Source organism: Schistocerca americana, chromosome 7, assembly GCF_021461395.2.
Source record: "Schistocerca americana isolate TAMUIC-IGC-003095 chromosome 7, iqSchAmer2.1, whole genome shotgun sequence".
NCBI lineage: Eukaryota > Metazoa > Arthropoda > Insecta > Orthoptera > Acrididae > Schistocerca > Schistocerca americana.
The window spans coordinates 173,891,770-173,904,460 of NC_060125.1; the positions used below are offsets into that span (position 1 = coordinate 173,891,770).

The window sequence follows — 12,691 nt, forward strand, 5'->3', positions numbered from 1 at the left end:
CTGCAATTTGTTTCAGTATTAATAGCAGTGTCGCGAGATGGTACTTATTTTATTTGACGCCACAAAAAGACGGTTGTCATGTTGGTTGTAGTGAATGATTTTATCCCTGAAGATGGGCAGATGATCGAAACCGGTAGTAAACAAGGAACCGTTTTGTTCAACATTTCTTGGCAGTTGTAAAAAGACATTTATCACGTACGTTCTTAGACTTCATGGAATTTATGTGTTATGGTTTGTAAGTTATTTGCTTACACAATGTACGGAGCGGAAGCAGTATAGTGTGAAAAAGCTCGCCGGAGCCGCGATGCGTACGGCGCGAAGCGGCGGCTGCGCAGTGCAGGTGCGCAGTGACTCATCCCGGCCCGGCGAGCCGGGCGGCGGGCGGCGCGATTCGGCGCGCCAGTGCGCCGCCGACCACCACGCAGTTCGGAGCTACCGGACAGCAACAGCGCCCCAGCCAGCGGCGGCAGCCACACTAGCAGTAGTAGCAGCTGCGGCGGCGGCAGCGCCCCACACTCGGCCGAGACGGCGTCTGGCGGCGGCATGCGGTCCCCGCCGGCGGCGCGCCCCCAGCGCCCGGGCTCGCTGCCCGGACCCGACCCCGGCGCCAGCTGCTCGGCGGCCCCCGGCGCCGACGCCGACCCCGACCCCGAGGTGGTCGACGCCGCCTCCAAGTTCGTGTCCGAGCTGCTGGAGCGCGCGCAGCAGGAGGCCTCGCGCCGGGCCAGGGAACGCTCTGCACAGGTGCGTCCCCCAGTTGCGCACATGCCGCGTATCCCGTACAAGACCCAAACAAAAACGTTTATCCACGTTACTTCCTTGCCGTCGGTCTCAAATCGTAATCTGTGTAAATAGCTTCGGTCGTATCCCAGGAAACTGTTAAATGGCGGGCTTGAGTGTGTGAGCTCTCGTCCCTCCCTCTCCCACCCCCCCCCCCCCTCCCCGTCCCCAACCAACCTTGAAATTCTGTAAATCTTTGAACATAGCTGCTGAGGTTCAGTGACCGTCTCAGAATTATATTAGAAACAAATAAGCCCTCGGTCACAAATATTAAGCCAAAATTGACAAGGTTTCGATGCCACTATGAGCGTCGTCTTCAGAATTAAACTAACTGTTCAAAACATATTAGGTATATAATACATTAATAAAATTAATGTTTGTACTGACTGGAGAGATGCAGTACTTACAAGTTATATATTAAAAAATCTAAGCCGGAAAGGCGACGTCATGAATAGTTGTCAATAAGATGGCGAGCCGCTAAGGGCTGCTCGTACTTGAGTAAACAAGAGTTGCAAGTACGAGCAGCCCTTAGCGGCTCGCCATCTTACTGACAACTATTCATGACGTCGCCTTTTCGGCTTAGATTTTTTTTAAATGTGACTTGTAAGTACTGCATCTCTTTCCCGTCAGTACAAACTTTAATTTTATTAATGTATTATATATCTAATATGTTTTAGAACAGTTTAGCCGGCCGAAGTGGCCGTGCGGTTAAAGGCGCTGCAGTCTGGAACCGCAAGACCGCTACGGTCGCAGGTTCGAATCCTGCCTCGGGCATGGATGTTTGTGATGTCCTTAGGTTAGTTAGGTTTAACTAGCTCTAAGTTCTAGGGGACTAATGACCTCAGCAGTTGAGCCCTATAGTGCTCAGAGCCATTTGAACCATTTTTAGAACAGTTAGTTTAATTCTGAAGACGACGCTCATAGTAGCGTCGAAACCTGGTCAATTTTGACTTAATATTTGTGACTGAGGGCTTATTTGTTTATAATATAACATGAAATTTTGGTTGTAATGACAGACTTCCCTCTAGCGTATCCCGAGGTCTAGGCTAGGTTGGAAGGTGACAGTTCGGGTGTGAAATGGAGGACGTGAATGTGAAATAAACGTTGTGGTGTCACATTTATCTCTAGTGTAGCCTGATGGCTACATTCACGCACTTTTCGTTAAGAAAACTAAAACTGCGAAGTACAGGGTGTCTCAAAATGTTCGGTACAAATTTAATGTGTTATTGCATCCAAAATAATTAAGATAGTCACACTATGTTTGACTTATCTAATATCTCAATAAATGGTTCAAATGGCTCTGAGCACTATGGGACTAAACATCTGAGGTCATCAGTCCCCTAGAACTTCGAACTACTTAAACCTAACTAACCTAAGGACATCACACACATCCATGCCTGAGGCAGGCGGCTCTAATATCTCACAAACCTTATGTGGTACTCAGTCAGTTTCAAAATGTGCATGTTTGGTGGCACGCACAACATCCAGTCTGTATTCAAGCTCTATCGACACTCAGGAAAACATATCCACATCAACTGTGACAATAGCAGCGACGATTTCGTGTTTTAAATCATTTATGTAGTTAACAGGTGTTTGGTAGACTCCGTCCTTGACAAACACACGTAGAAAGAAGTCCATCGGTGTAATGTCAAGTGATTTAGGAGGCCAGGGAATTGGACAACCCCTGCCAATCCAGCGATCTGGGAACACCTCGTCCAGAAAATCTCGCATGCTTTCTGACAGCATAGAATTCCAAAACGTCCGCGTGAGTGATTGCTCCCTGTACAGTGTTTGGAAGTTTGAACTTTTGTGTCCGATTTGGTCTACATAAACCATTCCTCACTCGGAGCCTCTTCTTGAACCGGTGTCATTGTACTACATTCACAACAAACTGCAACACACAAAAACAAAACTTTGTGAGTTTGTCTGTCACGTAAGCCAAACATGGTGTGAATATCTTAATCAGTTTGCGTGCTATAATACACTGAAGCTGTACTGCACCTTTTGAGAAACCCTGTAACTCCAGTAATGTTCTACAACAGACAAGTGTCCAACGAGTATTTTGGTGCATATTATGTATGTGTGTAGCACATAAATAAAGAAACTGTTAGAATGACACACTACATAACTTTTACCGCCTATATAATCTCTCCATATCTCGTGCAAGCCCAGATTCATTCGTACTCAACGGAAATAAATCGTCAGAGATGTGTTAAATGTTTAGACGAAAGTATAAGAGTGGCTACGTCCCTCTCCATCCCCTGACCACTTCAAATCTTGGCCGTGGTGACAGAGTGATCTTTAGTGTAGCCTGAGGTCTAAGGTGAGTTGATGGTTGGTAAGGTGGTTGTGAGTGGGCGAAGCCAAGGAATGCGATTTCGAAATGAAGGTTGTGGTAAGACATTGGTCTTTGGTGTAGCCTGATATCTGCATTTGTACAATATTTAGCTCACTTTGCCATATTTAAGGCACTTTTAATTATAAAAACAAAAGCGGCAAGGGAAACTCAGAAGACGTATATAATGGACAAGTCTCCAACGGATATTTTGGCCATATTATGTACGTATATAGTTCATGAACTATAAAAAATACAATGGGTGCAACTTATTCCACACATTCCATAAATCATGCGCATCCCGAGAAATCTCCCTAGAAATTCATCTTTGGAGGCTAAATCGCTCTCAACACAGGCAAGTCGTCAGCTGTGTAAAAGCTTCCGGCATACTCCAAGGAAGCGTTGGAAATCCCTTACTGCCACGTCATACGAGTACTTAGGTAGTACGAATAGTATATCATATCCTGTTCGCTACTGTCGATATCAGCGCTAGTTTCTGGTAGTCGGTGGAAATGGTTTTCTCCAGTATGGAGGCGACAAATCCTCCTAAATCGGTTGAAGTCAGAACCTACAAGGCTGGCTTAAAGCTTTTTGATTTTCCATGATGCCCAGTGTTTTGGATAGGAGATTTACAAAAACGTTATTAGCGGGAGAAAATTTCTACATTGTGCTCTGACAGGCTGGGAAATGTAATTGTTAAATAATTTCGTGGAGAATTTTTGGAGCTATGTGGCAAGCTACGTCTCCTGCACACCGGAGTGTTTTGAATTGTTTAACTGTAATCGGGAGATCGTGATTCTTCGTGATCAACAAAGTTGCCTTTCAAATACAGAATTCTGTTCAGTCCTTTTCCAGTGTTCTAGGTGGCTGTTGCCTTTCGATGCCCGATGAAAAGTGTCATCTTATCATAGTGTGGAGCCATTGGCTAGTTGGAGATGACATTCACTGAGTGAACTGGATTTGACCAAGTTTAAACAAGGAAATACATTCCATTTGTTTCCATGGAGATTTGAGTGAGTGACTATGTCATTTGACGTATTGCTGTTAAACTGTGTTCCTGTTTTGTTGTCGTGGACACTATCTGAACGAAGTTGCTAGGCTCAAGATGGCGCTGTACATATTCCGGTTCAGTGGTCGGTTCTTTAAATCTTTGTAAAAGTTGTTAGATAGATAGAGGGCTTTTTAATGATTGCAGTGGCGAGAAGTTTTAATCCTGTCTCGCGTGTCAGAGCTAGGCAGGCGACACTCATTTGGAACGATTAGATAGTACGGCGAGGCAGATAATTAATCCGAGTCAGCCAATAGACAATTCCAATTAAATATGCGGCGCGGTGCGTCGTGTAATTTGTCTCGCGCGCCGCGCATCGCCAAGAAAGCGTGGACTGGATTCTGGCGGCGACCGCAAGCGTGACTTCTTCAGACGCCGCCGTAGCTGCGAGGCACTGAAAACGGGGACGTTGCACAATCTATACAGGTTGAGCCCGAATTTCACCGACAACATTTCAGAGGTTGTTCAGGGGTATTGGCTCTGAGCACTATGGGACTTAACATCTGTGGTCATCAGTCCCCTAGAACTTAGAACTGCTTAAACCTAACTAACCTAAGGACATCACTCACATCCATGCCCGAGGCAGGATTCGAACCTGCGGCCGTAGCAGCAGCTCCGTTCCAGACTGCAGCGCTTAGAACCGCACGGCCACACAGGCCGGCACAGGGGTATTATATGAGTATTTTTTAACGTGCAAGAGAACCGTGATCTCCGGTGGCTCATTGCTGAGTAACAATACTGGATAATTCAAAAAGAAAGAACAGATTTCAGATGTTCATTACAGACAAACTATAAAAGATGGAAACACATTGCACATGTCTCTGGATAGAGGAAGGTTCAAAGTTCTGACACAACTGCGTTACTGTTTGTGGCAATATCCTGACTACATCACAAGAGAAATTGTTTTGTGTGTCGGAATTTCCGCGAAGTCAATCCATTGTTCAAGTGCAACGTGCCTTCCGCCGTCGATTGAGCAAGTAACTGCCTCTGCACAATCAGATAAATGACTGGCATACAAAATTCTTGATTGCTGGTTGCATATGCAAAGGGAAGAGCATAGCGTGGCCATATATGTCTGATGGAAATGTCGAGCGTATCCGAGATGCGCTTACACAGAGGCCTCGGAAGTCCACGAGACGGGCAGGCCAGGAACTTCAACTTTCTCGAACGACGGTGTAGCGTGTTCTGAAACGATACCAGCTTATCAAGCCTTACAAGTTGCAGTTACTGCAGCAATTGCGTCTTGGCGACTATAACAGAAGGTACGAATTTTGCATTTGAGTTTTCCGGGATATGGCAGAGGACACTTTCTCTGAACAACTCATCTTTTGCCGCACGGGATTAGCCGAGCAGTCTGAGGCGCTGCAGTCATGTACTGTGCGGTTGGTCCTGGCGGAGGTTGGAGTCCTTCCTCGGACATGGGTGTGTGTGTTTGTCCTTAGGATAATTTAGGTGAAGTAGTGTGTAAGCTTAGGGTCTGGTGACCTTAGCACACAAATTCGAACATTTTTGACTCATCTTTTCGAATCGAATCCACGTTTCATCTATCGGGTTAAGTAAACCGCCATAATGCAAGAATTTGGAGGTCACAAAATCCTGGCGTCTTCGTCGTCGAACGAGAAAGAAGCTCACCGTAACTGAATGTGTTTTGTGCCATTTCTGTTCATAAATTTTACGGACCTGTCTTATTTGCCGAGAAAGCTGTGACAGGGATGTTATTATACCTGGACATGCTGCAAAACTGGTTGTTTCCTCAACGTGACGAAGATTCCAATGGTGTCATTTTTATGCATTACGGCGCCCTGCCACAAATTGACTTTGAGGTGCGGCGTTATCGTAGCAACACCATCACACAACTTGGATTGGGAGATGTGGTAACAGGATCGTGTTCATTACTTTTGGCATTCTAAGTCACCAGTCCTCGCACTTTGTAATTGTTTTCTTTGCGGGTACATAAAGCACTCCATCTTCAGGCTACGAGTGGCCTACCGGGACCATCCGACCGCCGTGTCATCCTCAGCTGAGGATGCTGATAGGAGGGGCGGAGGGTCAGCACACCGCTCTCCCGGTCGTTATGGTGATTTTCTTGACCGAAGCCGCTAGTTTTCGGTCGAGTAGCTCCTCAATTGGCATCACGAGCCTGAGTGCACTCCGAAAAATGGCAACAGCGCACGGCGGCCTGGATGGTCACCCATCCAAGTGCCGACCTCGCCCGACAGCGCTTAACTTCGGTGATCTCACGGGAACCGGTGTATTCACTGCGGCAAGGCCGTTGCCGCGGGTACGTAAAAGACAATTATTTGTCCTACCTATGGCAACTACTCTTCAAGAGTTGAGAAATCGAATTGTTGGAGCTGTCGATTCAATAATCAGGGACTTGTTGATTCGTGTGTGCAATGAAATGGACTACCGTTTCGGTGTTTCTCGAGCAACGCATGGTGCTCATGTTGAGTGCAAGGTATAGTGTCTGTGCGAACATAAAATTTGAACCCTCCACTATTCATTGACATGAGCAATGTGTACTATCTTTTATAGCTGTCTGTAATAAAAAAAAAACTGAAATGTGTTCTTTCTTTTGAATGACCATGTATAATTAAGTTCTGTTCACTTACTTACCACAATTACCTTAGTTTTCGTGAAAATACTTGCACGACAGTAAAAAACCGTGCAACATATAACGAACAAATGCACAACACAAAATACAGCGTAATGCAACCGCCCTTTGATGGTAAAGTGCTGCACGAACAGGTCCGCATAGCGTTGTCCTGCCGCTCTTCGACTGCATTCACAGAATTAGGTTCAAATCGGCCAACTTGCCCACATTGCTGTGGATAACTGTTAACGTACAACAATCACTGAAGGCAAAACAAATCCTATCAGTACTGAATGCAAGCTTGAGGACTCTTGTCAACAGCAGGCACCGTTAAGTGCACGGATCAAGTTTGTTTCCAGACGACACGCACAGGACCTACTGTCGACGTTTGCACTGGTGTGTGGACATTATCTGCGCAACACAGACACACAGACAAATTACGGTAAGAAATGAAACGAAATGTAATTACTCTGTAAGGGAGCGACCGGTAACCACGGGTCCTTTATACGAAAATACTCAGAAAATATACCTGAACAAACTCCGAAATTTTGTCGGTTAAGTCTGGATGCGTGCTGTACGCGACAAGTCGTAACGCCGAGAGAGGGGAAGCGAAATGTTTTGAGACATGAAAGTAACGACATATAGTGTATGGACTAATAGTAGATCCTCGGTACAAACAAATGTCACGTATTATGCGTAATTGGGCGAAAAGGCCACTTACATTACACCATAGACGGTGAACAACTACAATAATAAATAAATAAATAACTAAGACATTGCGGGTTGAGGTAATTAAGATGGGAAGACGCTATACAATTTGTACATGGGGAAGTAGATGCCAGGCTAAAGTTTATATTAGGACTGTTGATATTTTTCAAAATATCGATAATCCCATATATCGATGTAGTAATAATATTTTTATCCGCCTTCGATTTATCGTAAAATGTATAGATACATCGACGGATAAAATATCGACTGACCGGCCTATAAAATTATCGGCTGCACATTATAAATATACTGCCGGTTTTAGATCTTTGTATTTAAGTACAGATTTTAAGTACAGATTTTAAGTACAGATTCCATGGACTGCAAAGAGAACCAACAGATCAATATTGGAGGAAATTAAACCAGATTTCTCCCTGGAAGGTCTAATCTTAAAACAAAAGCTGACCTACTTTGAACACACAATGCGAAGGCATGCCTCGCTGGAAAAAACATTAATGCTGGGGAAGATTGAAGGAACTAGAAGAAGAGGACGTCAGAGGATGAGATGGATCGATGGCATGACAGAAGCAATGTGTTCCAACCTGGAAGGTCTACGGGAGAAAGTGCAAGAAAGGTAAAAGTGGCGTGATTTGGTTCATGGGGTCACGAAGAGTCGGAACCGACTAAACGAATAGAGAGAGAGAGAGACAGATTTATTATTAGATATTCTGTACATCGACAAGCTAGCTGCCTGCTTACCTTCCTTACAGCAAGAACTGAAAAGAAAACGATGCACTTTCACGCTTGGCAATAACCACTGTGCTAACAATGGTAACTGCATGTAAGTGGCACAATTACAGCTGTCCGATTGGACCGTCGTTCGGTTTAGTCACGTATCGGATTCGTCTGCAGCACTTCATGCCGGCTTCCTCTTTTTTCATTTCTGCAAACGCCAGTAATATAGCAATTGCAGTGTCAAAATCGCGAGGTGAAGTTAAACGTTGCAGTTTCTGTTGATAGCACCGATCGCCGATGAGGTCATCATTTCCCTTCACACATCTCCGCCCACCTAGAAACGAATCTTGTCATTTAGACTATGGTCATCTTTTTTCAGCAACTGTTTGTGAAAATGCCGATATGTGGAAATAGCACGCTAGTTGCGTCAAAAACTGTTTTTTAAAGCAACTGGTATGCCATTTCTCTACGTCGGAAATCTTGGTTGTTCCATTCACACTGCCACTCCCCAGTGAAATATGACTTTTTCTTTGTGCCACCTATATTTGCTTCACCCAGTCAAAGAGAAGGACTGGACGTGATGGGAGCTCAAAAAGTAGTAGTGAAAGGTTATCACCATTTCGATATCGATATACTGATATAACGAGTAATAAATCTCGTCGAAATCTATAGATATCTTTTCCGAATGTATCGATATATCGATATTATGTCAACAGATCTAGTCCACAGGAATATTTGCCAGGAAATATAATTAATCCACGTATGAGGTACGTTACCAAGTCTTTATTTGGCCGATTATTCACTGCTAGTCAAAGTCTGGCAACCAAGCCAGGTACAATAAATACAGGGTTATTACAAATGATTGAAGCGATTTCACAGCTCTACAATAACTTTATTATTTGAGATATTTTCACAATGCTTTGCACACACATACAAAAACTCAAAAAGTTTTTTAGGCATTCACATATGTTCGATATGTGCCCCTTTAGTGATTCGGCAGACATCAAGCCGATAATCAAGTTCCTCCCACACTCGGTGCAGCATGTCCCCATCAATGAGTTCGAAAGCATCGTTGATGCGAGCTCGCAGTTCTGGCACGTTTATTGGTAGAGGAGGTTTAAACACTGATTCTTTCACATAACCCCACAGAAAGAAATCGCATGGGGTTAAGTCGGGAGAGCGTGGAGGCCATGACATGAATTGCTGATCATGATCTCCATCGCGACCGATCCATCGGTTTTCCAATCTCCTGTTTAAGAAATGCCGAACATCATGATGGAAGTGCGGTGGAGCACCATCCTGTTGAAAGATGAAGTCGGCGCTGTCGGTCTCCAGTTGTGGCATGAGCCAATTTTCCAGCATGTCCAGATACACGTGTCCTGTAACGTTTTTTTAGCAGAAGAAAAAGGGGCCGTAAACTTTAAACCGTGAGATTGCACAAAACACGTTAACTTTTGGTGAATTGCGAATTTGCTGCACGAATGCGTGAGGATTCTCTACCGCCCAGATTCGCACATTGTGTCTGTTCACTTCACCATTAAGAAAATATGTTGCTTCATCACTGAAAACAAGTTTCGCGCTGAACGCATCCTCTTCCATGAGCTGTTGCAACAGCGCCGAAAATTCAAAGCGTTTGACTTTGTCATCGGGTGTCAGGGCTTGTAGCAATTGTAAACGGTAAGGCTTCTGCTTTAGCCTTTTCCGTAAGATTTTCCAAACCGTCGGCTGTGGTACGTTTAGCTCCCTGCTTGCTATATTCGTCGACTTCCGCGGGCTACGCGTGAAACTTGCCCGCACGCGTTCAACCGTTTCTTCGCTCACTGCAGGCCAACCCGTTGATTTCCCCTTACAGAGGCATCCAGAAGCTTTAAACTGCGCATACCATCGCCCAATGGAGTTAGCAGTTGGTGGATCTTTGTTGAACTTCGTCCTGAAGTGTCGTTACACTGTTATGACTGACTGATGTGAGTGCATTTCAAGCACGACGTACGCTTTCTTGGCTCCTGTCGCCATTTTGTCTCACTGCGCTCTCGAGCGCTCTGGTGGCAGAAACCTGAAGTGCGGCTTCAGCCGAACAAAACTTTATGAGTTTTTCTACGTATCTGTAGTGTGTCGTGACCATATGTCAATGAGTGGAGCTACAGTGAATTTATGAAATCGCTTCAATCATTTGTAATAGCCCTGTACTAGATATAGAGATGAATAAAAAAAGAGTTGGCCGCTTTATTGTGGATTCGCGAAATCTATGTGAGAGCGTCGTGGAATGCTCAGTCTGCAGCAGTGGCAGAGACTACAAGAGAAGTGCCACGCATAAAAAAAAAGCTATTGCTTTGTCCCATAGATAGACTATCTCGCGAAATGACGGTAGCAGTAAAGTCGAAAAAAGTCCAACCTGTACAGATGTACAGTGAGAACATCAGTCACGATTGGAGGAGCCAGACAGGGAAAAGAGGGGATGGAAAGTTGGATGCTAGAGAAGGCATAATAGTGGAACACAATGTATCCTCCACCACACACTAAGTATCTTGCGGAATATAAATAGGGATGTAGAGTGTTTGACAAATGTCGAGAGATTGATCATGGTTGCCTGATAAGCGTTTCGATGTCAAGAACGCTTATTGTCCAGTGGGTCATTAGAAGAGTATTCTTTAATCTGCTAGCATAATTACCTTTGCGGCTGTGTTGGACGACATACGGGCGAAAATTTATGTAGTACATTGTGCGTCTTGTCTGCCCAGAAAAAGTTTCCTTTTACTCGCGGCACTCGCTGTTGACAGCAATGTTAAATGATCGCTTGCCTCAAGGAGCTCAAGCTTCGAATATTTGCTACCCTGTCCTATCTTGGGTGCTGTTTCCTGTAGCGTTAGTTGTATGTAAAGATCGACCGGCAATTTTTGTGTGTTGTCAGACATCGAGCCTGGGAGCAAAGAGGCAACAGGACATTTAGCTATGCTCTCTACTGCGCGTGCCAGAAGTGTAAAGAATTTGTGTACTGGGTGATCCAAGGTAAACTTACGTATCTGAAATGAACAGCACTCATATGCTTTCTAAGGAGAAACCAGTTTTATTACATGAAAGAAAAAAACTTCTGATAGTATGCCACGTTCAGTGATTATTAACATTTAAAGAGAATCACGTGCGGATACGGTACTTATTTCATGTAATTTTCATTTCTTCGCTGAAAATTCGCTTTTACGCGTTTCCGACGCCTCACGACTAGTTTTTGACACTTTCTGGTCGATTACTTATTTCATTCAGACTGGGGGGAGGGATTTGTAAGAGCTCACACCTGATTTGAGTTTGTCTTGGAGTCCGTGAAATTACACTTCTAGGAGAGATGGAGCAAGCTAAGGCCGCTAACAATCGCAATCATGCAGTGTGTTGTGTTGCACACTCATATTGGATGTAAACATGTTGAATGTTAGGTATACGTCGTCTTCTCTTATGTGGACGCAAGCAAATGAATACGTAGCATTTAGCAGTGACTGCCACGGAAACAACGTATTCACGTTGAAAAATATGGGGGGAAAATGCTAGCTGCGCGCCAGGCTGTAGCAAATTCTGGGTTGAAACCTTTTCGCGAAGTTTTCGAGGTGTCTCGTTTGCACAGTAACCGAAATTTCCATTATTGATCCACGGGTACCCACTCAAATGGGAATCAGTTTCCTCGCACACGATTACTGGATATTCATTTTCTTCGGACAGATTTTTCGTACGAATGACAAAGATCTGTTGTAGTTCCTAATGTAACGCCATAAACTGCTAAACGCGCGTATTATGCAGGAGAAGTTTCGATCCTTTCGCATAATTGTACGATCCGATTAATGACTTAAACTTAACCCAAGTGCACCTCTGCTTGCGGGTAGTAATGGTCTCAGAATCCCTTCGATGTTTTTCCGAATCCCTTACAGTCTTATTTGGCTCTAGGGACTTTACAATATTGTACGTGTTTTTCTAACACAGCGAACCAACCTGAGAATCATATTGCCACTTAAATTGTTATCGCTGCCAGTAAGCTTGAAAAGTACGCAAAAAAAAGCCTCTAAGCAGTCTAGATAAACTCACCATTTCACACATACGAGCCATATGCAAAAATGTGCTGCGCCATCGTGTACTGTTTCTACCGACATGGCCTTTTATAGCGCGGTCAATGACCACTGGATGCCCTATCCTACCTGCCTAGACGACACACACTGGCTATTTCGGGAATGGGCTGTTCCCGTTAGCCACCTCGTAGTTTTCAAACGTCAGGCATATGCTATACGACACGCATTTCTACCGGTGTGCTAGTACTCTCAGTGCAATACACAAATTGAACGACTTGCGCAGTAACGAACAAGTAGAGACAAAAATTATTTCCCACAAACCACAAACCAATCAGCAAACATCATCTGTATGTATAATCCCATTTTCCATCCTGTAGTCACAGTACGCCATCTATTTTGAAAAACACTTCATTGACAACTAGCTTTTTATCCGAAGCTTCGCTCGCATA

The 12,691-nt window shown here is 44.4% G+C and overlaps 1 protein-coding gene and 1 pseudogene across 1 annotated transcript in view; one reads left to right on the plus strand and one right to left on the minus strand.

Moving 5' to 3' along the window:
* The window catches only part of LOC124622826 (histone-lysine N-methyltransferase SETD1A-like), a 605,140-nt gene that overhangs the window by 43,440 nt on the left and 549,009 nt on the right, over nt 1-12,691 (plus strand). Inside the window, exon 2 of the mRNA XM_047148618.1 lies at nt 371-744. Coding sequence (XP_047004574.1) covers nt 371-744 — 374 coding nt within the window. The remainder of the gene's footprint in view (nt 1-370; nt 745-12,691) is intronic.
* On the minus strand, nt 6,323-6,440 carry LOC124623218 (annotated as a pseudogene).